The 11,445-nt window shown below is 46.9% G+C and overlaps 1 protein-coding gene across 1 annotated transcript in view; it reads left to right on the top strand.

The window, feature by feature from the left end:
• LOC117096507 (aggrecan core protein-like) overlaps positions 1–619 on the top strand; it is a 443,073-nt gene extending 442,454 nt beyond the window's left edge. Inside the window, exon 56 of the mRNA XM_033233938.1 lies at positions 614–619. Coding sequence (XP_033089829.1) covers positions 614–619 — 6 coding nt within the window. The remainder of the gene's footprint in view (positions 1–613) is intronic.
• The last annotated feature ends 10,826 nt before the right edge of the window (positions 620–11,445 follow it).

Raw genomic sequence — 11,445 nt, 5'->3', positions numbered from 1 at the left:
ACTGCTTCCATGGGCATGATGCTTTCCAGCTTATGAAAGAGATCTGTCATTTCCTTGATCCCCAAATTATCCCCGAGGGACGGGCAGAGCAGTGGCTACAAGCCGTATTTTCCAAGTCAATGAATTAAAACTTAAGACGTTTTGAGTGACTTGCCCAGAGTTACCACAGTGAGGCATGAAGATCTGGGGCAAAAATGTAGTTGTTTCCCTGGGGACAGAGCTCCCTCAACACCTGAGTCCTCTAGATCATGCCTTGGACCCTGAACTGACAGCTCTTCTCACAAGCTTTGTCAAATCCTGCTGCCCCAATATTTCTTTGGGATGGTTGATGCCCTGGAGAGGTGGCAGGTGGCTTACTGCATTTACTCACCTGCTCTATTATCCCTGTGTTGTCACTTTGATTAGCGTTATGACCCATCAGACAAACACATACGTTCTCTCAGTTGCGATGCACAGTCTGAGATTTTACCTAAATCCACTCTTTCCACCCATCAGGTGATTCTCATCTGCTGGCCTAGAGGTGGCCTGCCATGTAAGAGGACACCCAGCATACCATGGAGCTGCTGCGTGCCCCAGTCCTGTGCACACTCCCACCTTGCTTCTGCTTTCCCAGCTCTGACAATCCCAATTCTGGCTTCCAAAGCAATCCTGTACTTCCCTCTCAGTTCTCAGACTTGCCTGAACTGTTCTACGTTTGAATCAATGTTGTAGTGACCATGACTGAGCTGTGACATTTGACATATCATAGTATATTGTTATCCATTGATAGATTTAACAGCATGTAACTTCATTTTTCAGACTTTTAGGAGCATTTGTGGGCTAGGTGTGCTGGCTCATGGCTGTAATCCTGACATTTCTGGAGGCTAAGGCAGGAGGATTGCTTGAGGTCAGAAGTTTGAGACCAGCCTGGGCAACATCGTGAGGCCTCTTCTCTACAAAATGTATTTTAAGAATTCGCGGCCGGGCGCGGTGGCTCAAGCCTGTAATCCCAGCACTTTGGGAGGCCGAGACGGGCGGATCGCGAGGTCAGGAGATGGAGACCATTCTGGCTAACACGGTGAAACCCCGTCTCTACTAAAAATACAAAAACTAGCCGGGCGAGATGGCGGGCGCCTGTAGTCCCAGCTACTCGGGAGGCTGAGGCTGGAGAATGGCGTAAACCCGGGAGGGGGAGCTTGCAGTGAGCTGAGATCCGGCCACTGCACTCCAGTCCGGGCAACAGAGCGAGACTCCGCCTCAAAAAAAAAAAAAAGAATTCGCCAGGTGTGGTGGTGAGCTCTTGTGTACCTAGCTCCGTGGAAGAATGATGTGGGAGGATCATTTGAGCCAAGGAGTTTGAGGCTGCGGTGAGCTATGATCATGCTACTGCACTCTAGCCTGGGTGACAAAGCAAGACCCTGTCTCTTAAAAATAAAAAGCATTACTGAGTTACAAGTATCTCCATTTTATTTCTCATTATCTAATGTTACTGTTTTAATCCTGAGGCTTAACTACTTTAATAAACTAAAGGAAAGTTTTTTTAAAAAAGGTAGTATCCAAAGCAGCCCATATGCACCTTTTAATCAATTCTAGTTTTATATGCCCTATATCTAGAATTTACATTCTTGATCTGACTCTTATTTTTTCAAACTTCAAAAAACTCAATTTATACTTAGAACCAGACTTCTCATGTAACACAAGTAAAATTCCCATATTACACCTAACTTAAAACATTGAGAGGATCAAATAATATATAAGAGCAGTCTATATACTACATAATGCACAATCAATTACAAAGTAAAGCTTTCTCAAATTAACTCAAAGGTCAAAAGTAAACAGTTAACATCCTTTAGAAAACCACAACAAAACAATATTTTGAGAAAATACGCACTTCGGCTACCCACTGAAGTTAAGGAGAGAACAGTCCCATCATCAAGAATTCCCCAGCGTTGTCTTTTTGTTTATTTTAATAATCACACATTATTCCCCCTGCTTTCTTTTGTGTATATTACTGCATGTTCTCCCTTTTTCCTTTTCTGTGTAACCTATCTTGGGAATCACTCGGTAGCAGTAAAAAGACATCTTACCCTTGTTTACAGCTCCGTAGTTCTCCTTTAGGCGGAAGTACCAGTTAATTTTACTAGGCCCTTACTAGACATTTCAGTTATTTCCCATATAGAGCTACGGAAAACAGTGTGACAAGGACTTTCTGCATAGATTGTTTCATATTTATGGAGTATACCTTCAGGATAAAACGCCTCCAAGTAGGGTTTCCGGTTTAAATGTATTTGCAAGGTTGTGAGATTGTGCCAAATTCCCCTTCATGGAGTCGAGCCATTTTGCACTTTCACCACCACTATATGAATGCAACTTCCCTTACAGCCAAACCAGAGAATGTATTGCTGTGTTTTTGGAATTTCCCTCAATAGGAGAGACACTGCAGTATAGGTGACATTTGCCTTTCTCTTATGTGTGAAGATGTGTTTAAGGATCATCTGCATTTCTTTTCCTGTGACTTGTCTATTTACCACTTTATTATCTTTTAGATTCACTTGAATCTAAAGATTCTCAAGTCAGCCTATTTCAGGTCATTATTGTTTGTCTCTTCACTGTTGATTCTCACCTGAACTACCCAACCAGCCTCCTAGCTGGTCTCCCTGCTTCCACCCTTGCCTGCATTACAGTATATTCTCACAGAGCCGCTGGTCTTTTTCTTGGAGAATTAACTGTGATCCCCAGGCTATAATCCTCCAGTGGTTTCCCATCTCAACTAAAGTCCATATTCTTTGTCAGTGCTCACTGTGTGCGCAAGGCCATAACCCATCATATTCATTTCACTCTGCTGCAGCCACCTTTGTGTCTTTCTGTTCTTTGCCCAAAACAAGTTTGTTCCCATTTCAGGAATTCCAAAAAAGATATTCCTCTCTGAAAGCCCCTCCCATCATCCTCACAAGACTCCCCCTCACATTTTTATTTATTTATTTTAAAACAAATAAGATGGGCTTTCTCTCTGTCTGTGAAGGTGGGGATCTTCTGTCTTATTTCAAAAAGAAAGGGACGTAACAAGCTCCAAGAGGCACAAAAACAGTCATGAGAGTGTAGTCAGAGCTTCTCATTCCACTGCCAGCTGCTGGCTCTGGCTGATGCCTAGTACCCACAAAGCCTCCTATGTCACCAGGTTACCAGGAAGCAACCAAGTCAGGCTAGTGGCTCACAATGCCCCACCCCGCAGACCCACCCAATGGCTCACAATGCCCATCCCTGCTGCTGCCCACCTTGTGGCCACTCTGCCCGTCTATGGTGACTGCACTGTTTGTCCTGGGCTACCTGAGCTTTCTAGTCGTGAGAAAAGTGCAGGGTGGGGGGGCGTTGTTATTGGAAGTCACCGTGGGCAATGAACGCAACAGAAAACCCAGGTTACTGAAGTCAGTTCCGTTAGCATCTCTGTTTTTCAGAGTCTGGCAGCTTTCATTTGCTCACCAAATACACAAATTTTGAACTGCTTTTGTAAGGAAATGCTTCTCTCCTGTCTTACAAGTGTTAGTTTTTGTCTTTAACTTGACCATAGCAACTCCCAGAGCCCTGGTCCCACTGTCAATAAAGAGTGATGACTGTGACTTGAATGAAAGCCTAGGACACATCACACTTTCCGTTCCTTGTCTATAAAATAGGGACTAAACTGTAGCAGGGCTGAAGAGACATTCATGTCAAAGTGGAAATTTTAAAGTAATCAGAGTTCCATGGCTAAACGCCTTTGGGTAAAACCAAAACAAAAACAACTTCTTTACGGCCCTGGCAGTAATATGTCATACCTTTCGTAGTCATTTTAAGCATGTCCCCCAATTTGTTTTACTTCTTTGTTCAAATTACAATTGGAAGAAATAAAGCAGCTTCTGTCAATGTGACTCACTATTAAGAATACCATATAGGCCGGGCGCGGTGGCTCAAGCCTGTAATCCCAGCACTTTGGGAGGCCGAGACGGGCGGATCACGAGGTCAGGAGATTGAGACCATCCTGGCTAACACGGTGAAACCCCGTCTCTACTAAAAAAAAATACAAAAAAATTAGCCGGGCGAGGTGGCGGACGCCTGTAGTCCCAGCTACTCGGGAGGCTGAGGCAGGAGAATGGCGTGAACCTGGGAGGCGGAGCTTGCAGTGAGCTGAGATCTGGCCACAGCACTCCAGCCTGGGCGGCAGAGCGAGACTCCGTCTCAAAAAAAAAAAAAAAGAATACCATATAGGCCGGGCGCGGTGGCTCAAGCCTGTAAGCCCAGCACTTTGGGAGGCCGAGACGGGCGGATCACGAGGTCAGGAGATGGAGATCATCCTGGGTAACACGGTGGAACCCCATCTCTACTAAAAAATACAAAAAACTAGCTGGGTGAGGTGGCGGGCACCTGTAGTCCCAGCTACTTGGGAGGTTGAGGCAGGAGAATGGCGTAAACCCAGGAGGCGGAGCTTGCAGTGAGCCGAGATCCGGCCACTGCACTCCAGCCTGGGCGACAGAGCGAGATCCGTCTCAAAAAAAAAAGAAAAAAAAAAGGAATACCATATAATCTCTTCCATGGCAAACTCTATTTTGAATTTCAGAATTCTCCACATATTTGAGTCTGAATTACTCCAGTTATTAGCTTACCTTAAGGAATGGGAGAAAAGAAACAACTGGTCCCTTAACTGGCTCGTTCACTTCGGGCCCAGACCAGCTGCAGAGGTAAGGATAGAGAATGGCATGGGGACTCCAAAACTGGAGGATTTGAAATTTTACTGAGAAAAGGGAGGGACTAGACCAAAACGGCCTCCACAAAGAAGGCTCAACAACAAAGACAGAGGCAGAACCAGCCTTTGTCCCCCATGCCGAGCCCCGGGAAAGTCGGCTATGGGCAGGAGGGAGCTGGAAGCTGAGGATGTCTCTGAGGGGGAGGGACGGCAAAGGGGTGGGGGCGGTGGCGGCCAGAGAGATGCCAGAGAGCAAATGGCACCCATGGCTTCTTTACCTTTGGAGATCTTTGCATTGCTGTGGTAGTGCATGGGATGGACCTCCGTGGCTCCCAGATCAAATCTGGCAGGCTCTGCAGTGGTGGATGCTGGTGCCGCGGCTGCCACAGCCTCAGGAGTCTCAGATTCCTCGCAGGGTCCCACGTTCAGCCTGCAGCAGTCACAGATGAGGCCACCGCAGGGGCCCATGGGACAACGCAGTTTGTTCATGGGGCGGCTGCACTGCCTCAGCAGCCACACTGGTGTTGCAGAAGTGGTGTGACCCCAGGTGAGCCTGGAGCCTCTGCCACCACCTCTGAAAGTGGCTGCTGTATGGAATTGGTGAAGAAAAACGCTAAGGGGCACAAAAGAAAAACGCTAAGGGGCACAAAAACTGCAGACAGTTGTAGTAGGAGCTCCTTCTCCCCCACTCCCAGCTACCGACTGAAGGCTGCTGGCCCTGGCTGATGCTTTGTACCCACAAAGCCTCCTATGATGTCACCTGGTTACCAGGAAGCAACCAAGTGAGGCTACTGGCTCACAATGCTCATCCCTGCTGCTGCCCACCTTGTGGCCACCCTGCCCGTCTGCGGTGACTGCACTATTTGTCCTGGGCTGCCTGAGCTTTCCAGTCCTGAGAAAAGTGCAGGGGAGTGGGGGTTGTTATTGGAAGTCACCCTGGGCAATGAACTCCATAGAAAACCCCGGTTACTGAAGTCAGTTCCATTAGCATCTCTGTTTTTCTGAGTCTGGCAGCTTTCATTTGCTCACCAAATGTAGTTATACACAAATTTTGAACTGCTTTGGTAAGGAAATGCTTCTCTCCTGTCTTACAAGTGTTAGTTTTTGTCTTCAACTTGACCATAGCAACTCCTAGGAGCCCTGGTCCCACTCTCAATAAAGAGTGATGACTGTGACTTGAATGAAAGCCTAGGGCACATCACACTTTCCCTTCCTTGTCTACAAAATAGGGACTGAATTAATGCTTCCCAGTTCTGAAATGCCAGGACCTACCAACTCTCTTTTCTCCCTCTGTTTCTTCCATGGCAGGGATATTCAGATATTTCTTTTACTAACAATGCATAAAACATGTTTTTCTTATACAAAATTGAGAACCACACAGTGGGATACCACTGTCCTCATTTGATGAAGATGAATAGTAAACGTCTGGCAAGCCTGACAGTGTTCCAACTGTGGCATACTCATTTAACCCCCAGAAACCATTCCATTTTACGGATTTTACAGAATCAATCTAGATGGAGAAGTTAAGTAGCTTCCCCAAGTTTCCATGACTGCTCAAGATGGGGCCACAATTTAATCCTGAGTAATCTGGATCCCCACAAGCCGATCACGATGATCAGAAAGTAAAGGCAGAAGTCCTGCTTGGAGGGGAAGTGACATAGTAGATTAGTGTTGTTTTTTTTTTTAAAGAGTAACAGTTTTTTTGATGTGGATTTTAAAATGCCTCCCCTTCATTCAACATTAAGTCTCTTGTAAGATCCAATACTGCACGTGTGAAACAGTCCCAACCCTCAGTGAGTTCAGGCAGATGAGCAAACAAAGGGTTTCACTGTCTGAGGCTACACTGCTGGACAGTGAATCAACCTGGAATAAAAACGCAGATCTGTCTGACCCAAAATTAGGTACTGGGCTAGAGTTTGAATTTTATTCTGGAAACGAGAGTCACTGAACCACACAGGGGTGAGGAGACTCTCTCAGATGTGTTTGCAGTGATGTCACTCTGCACAATGGAGAGGACTTGATGAAAGCAGTGGGCTAATTATTAATTAAGAGACCCTACGTTCTTCTGGAGAACAGTAAGGCTAAAGGCAGCGGCAGTGACTGAAGTGGAAGGAAAAGTTTTGTGGTCATTTGGGAGATAGAACAGGAAGTGCTGGTGATTAGACGAGGAAGAAGAGGGGAGGAAAAACAGGCTGCTAAGGCCCTAGTTTGATGGACTGTGTAAATAGCAGTGATTCTCTCCTAGACAGAGCATGTAGGAAGAAGAATAGGTGTGCGGAATGAGACAGTTTTGAACTCTTTAAGTGTCACACTGAAATGGAACCCTCAGGTTGAAAATTGGATATAAACCTCTGTAGGCTAAGTCCATGCTGTGACATCCCAACTCCTGTTTTCAAAAGTAACACACACACAGTAACTCAAGCCATTAAGGAAATTTCCTACAATTTACATACTAAGAATATGACAATTTTTTAGTGATTCCTTTCTTAGGGAAACTTTGAATTTATGGTTGTACAAATGAGGTGTCGCGTAAAAGAAAACTGTTATATAAGAACATTTAAATTCTATTGTCATAACAGCATATAGAAAACAATTGAAGCCATGGGTATGACCGTGATTGCTTTAAAAAGCTGTGTCTGATAAGGGAGGGGTTGGAGAGAAAGGAGACTTGGGGAATGGGGAAATGTACGTGGCATGAAGTAAAGCCGCAAAAGTGGAAAGTGAGAGTCAAGGCACTGAGTGTTCATCAGAAATGGCTGATCTGGTGAGTCTCATCAGAATGGAGGTGGTGTGTGCTTCTCATTTCTGTGATGGCTGCACCTAGCATAGTGCCTGGTCAGTAGGTACTTTATACCTAATACCCCAATGAACAGAGTCATATTTTGCCAAGAAGGCAGAAAAGCCCCAAATGCCATTGCCTGTGGCAACTCAGGGATTGTGGATGTGTGTGAGTAAGCTGAGTGTCAGCCGTGGGGAGAGAGTGAACCAGAGGTGAGAAAGTAAAGATATCAACTGAGGGCTTCTCCTCCTAGAAGTTTGGCTGAAAGGGAGATGGAGGAATAGTTAAAGGCAGATACATGGTTAAGAAAGCTTTCATTTCCCCCCGCCCCCCCAGAATAAAGGTGAGTATACTTTTATGTTAAATGGTAAGAACCAAAAGAAAAACATGTTACAACTGGAAGAGAAGGGAGAATGAATAACACATCATGCCCAAGAACGCACAAGTTCATGCAATCCAGAGTGAGGACAGATTAGCTTTGGACCCATACAAAATCAAGAAGGGAGGAAGCACCACGTGACTAGAGACATTTCTTCTAGAGGAGAGGTTTAGAAAGAACTCTTCTCATGACCAGTTTCTCTCTGTTTCAATAGATTTTTCAGATAACTACTCTAGGAAAGAGGCAATTACGTATAGAGAAGTCTGTACTTTAGAAAAGCTTGATACACGGTACAAATCCCAAACAGTGTCTTTCCTCAAGAGTGAGTAAACTGAAAAGCAATTTGAGCGAAACCAAGCGGCTCCTATATAAATAGGTGCATCACAGAAGTTGAAGAGGGGTCTAATTAAATCCCTCAGAGTTAAAAGAAAAAGCAACCACTTGGGGAAGAGTGAAAAATAAGAATAAAACTATATGTAGTTGGAAAAAGTACCATGTTTACAAACCCTGTGACCACAAGAGAGACCCAAAAGGGGCCAAGGGAGTGTGATCGCAGGAAGAAAAGGGTTGCTTCAAAAAGCAGAGGAGCAGGGGTAAGAAAGATTCCATTTAGTTGAAAAGATTTAAGTAAAGTTTGAGGACAGTTAGGTGACATGTTGAAATGTGGAAAACCACAGTGGAAGGGGAAAAGACCCGATAAAGTTCAGTTTCAACAACCAACATCAGATGAAATCCTCAGGACCCGGTGACTGCATTCTATGTAAATAATAGTATTAGCTGAGTCCCAGGAATGTCATTAGATACCATTATGGATGATTCTTACGACTCGAGGGGAGGTCTATTTTGTTACAAATCAGTACCTGCATTTAACAGCAGACATACACAAAAATCCTTATCCATGACCATGAAAATCTTACTATTTTCCCTAGCTCACACTTTATCATACAATAATGAATTTCTTCTTTAAAAAAAGAGATCTAATTTTGGTCCGCTTTAATATGATTCCTTGGTTGTGTGTGGTGGATCCTGCCTGTATTCCCAGCATTTTGGGAGGCCGAGGCGGGCAGATCGCTCGAACCCAGGAGTTTGAGACTAGCCTGGGAAACATGGTGAAACCCTGTTTACAAATATACAAAAATTATGCTGGTGTGAGAGGTACAATGTGCTAGCAGCCCTCACTCTCAGCGCCTCCTCGGCTCGGCGTCCACTCTGGCGGCGCTTAAGGAGCCCTTCAGCCCGCCACAGCAACGTGGGAGCCCCTCTCTGGACTGGCTGAGGCGGGAGCCGCCTCTCTCTGCTTGCCAACAGGTGTGGAGGGAGAGGCACGGGCGGGAACCCGCGCTGCGCACGGCGCTCGCGGGCCAGTGTGAGTTCCGGCAGGCGCGGGCGCGGGCTCGGCGGACCCCGCACACTGAGCGGCCGGCCGGCGCCATGGGCCCAGGGCGGCGAGGGGCTTAGCACCTGGGCCAACAGCGGCAGAGGGTGCACCGAGTCCGACAGCAGTGCGGGTCCACCAGCGCTATGCTCGAATTCTCACGGAGCCTCAGCCGCCTCCCCGCGGAGCAGGGCTCGGGACCTGCAGCCCGCCATGCCTGAGCTCCCCGCCCTACAGTGGGCTCCCACGCGGCCGGAACCTCCCCAAGGGGCGCCGCCCCCTGCTCCGTGGCGCCCGGTCCCATCAACAGCCCAAGGGCTGAGGAGTGCAAGCGCGGCTCAGGACTGGCCGGCAGCTCCGCCTGCAGCCCTGGTGGAGGACCCACTAGGTGAAGCCAGCTGGGCTCCTGAGCCGGATGGGGACTTGGAGAACTTTTATATCTAGCGGAAGGATTGTATGTGCACCAATCAGCACTCTGTATCTAGCTAATCTGGTGGGGACTTGGAGAACTTTTATGTCTAGCTAGAGGATCCTAAATACACCAATCAGCACTCTGTGTCTAGTTCAGGGTTTGTAAATACACCAATCAGTACTCTGTGTCTAGCTCAAGGTTTGTAAATACACGAATTGGTACTTCGTATCTAGCTAACTCTGTGTCTAGCTAACCTAGTGGGGACTTAGAGAACTTTTCTTCTAGCACTGTGTCTAGCTCAAGGATTGTAAATGCACCAATCAGCACCCTGTCAAAATGGTCCAATCAACTCTCTGTAAAGTGGACCTATCAGCTCTCTGTAAAATGGACCCGCAGCAGGATGTGGGTAGGGCCAGATAAGGGAATGCAGTCAGAGTCACTCAGACAGGCCTGGGAGGGACTTGGGGCAACAGCCCAGAGAGGGCCTGGCTTCTGTGCAGCCCTTACCATGAGACAGGGTGGATGGGGAGGGGGCAGGTGTTTGGAGTTCTGCTCTCAAGGTGCTCCCTATCAGATAGGGGGTAGGGAGCCGTGATAAAGGGGTATCACATGGCAGTTATTTTGTGGTGATAGAATAGTTCTGTATCATGACTGTGTTGATTGTTGCACGAATCTATATACATGGAAGAAAACTGCATAGCACTACAGATGCGCGCGCACACACACAGCGAACAAATGTGTGCCTGTAAAAACTGGTGAGAACCAAACAGGATGTTTAGTGAACAGATTGCACCAGCGTCAATTTCCTGACTCTGCTAATGTGCTATAGTTATACAAAGTGTCATACCGGGGGAGCCGGGGAGAGTTGGGGGATTCTACTTACTATTGTTGCAACTTCCTCTGACTCTGTAATTGTTTCAAAATAAAAAGGTTTTGAAAAGGAAAGAAAAAAGAAAACCTCTCCTGAGCTCTGCTTCTCTGACAAGGTCTCATTCTGTTGCCCAGGCTGGAGTGCAGTGGTGCGATCACAGCTCACTGCCACCTCGACTTCCCAGGCACCAGTATCCTCCCACCTCAGCCTCCTGAGGAGCCAGGACCACAGGTGTGCCACCACACCTGGCTAAATTTTGTATTTTCTGTAGAGACAGGGTTTCATCACCATGTTTCCCAGATTGGTCTTGGATTTCTGAGCTCAAGCAATCCACCTGACTTGACCTCCCAAAGTACTAGGGTTACAGGTGTGAGCCAGTGCACCCGGCCAGAACTGGGCATCTTTCTCCAGAGGAGCTGCAGTCAGAAAAATGCCCCTAACCCAGTGCAGTTCCAGCCCTGGCTCTGAGATGAAGGTCCCCACAGAGTTCTTTTACTGGGATGAGGGTGAGGCAGTCAGATCTTCTCACTTTTTACATAGTATCAAAGATCTCTGACAGGGTGTCCAATCCAAATTCGGAGATGATGGAAATATTCTCCGTGCTGTTCAAAAGGAATGGAACCAGCCCCATGTCACTGTTGAGACGCAGAACTTAAGCATAACTGACTCCATTTGGGTTTGGTCTATTGGGAGCCCAGTACAGGAGCTCAGTCCAAGTCAGTGGCCTCCCATAAATTGTATTTAACAAGCCTAGGCTTATTGGAGTCCAGGCCTTGCACCGGGCACTGGGAATATGATGTGCTTGAGAAACCCACAGTCCAGTCACCACAGTCTCATAAAGAAAGTAGACAAGCAAAGAGGGTATGAGTCTAGATTTAAGCACCCCAGGGTGCTATGAATCCCCGCACTGGTGACAGCGCTACAGGAAGGATC

The sequence above is a fragment of the Trachypithecus francoisi genome, unplaced genomic scaffold, assembly GCF_009764315.1.
Source record: "Trachypithecus francoisi isolate TF-2019V2 unplaced genomic scaffold, Tfra_2.0 Lachesis_group14, whole genome shotgun sequence".
Taxonomy (NCBI): Eukaryota; Metazoa; Chordata; class Mammalia; order Primates; family Cercopithecidae; genus Trachypithecus; species Trachypithecus francoisi.
Note: the sequence above shows the minus strand (reverse complement) of the source record. Positions and strands in the feature narration are given on the sequence as shown.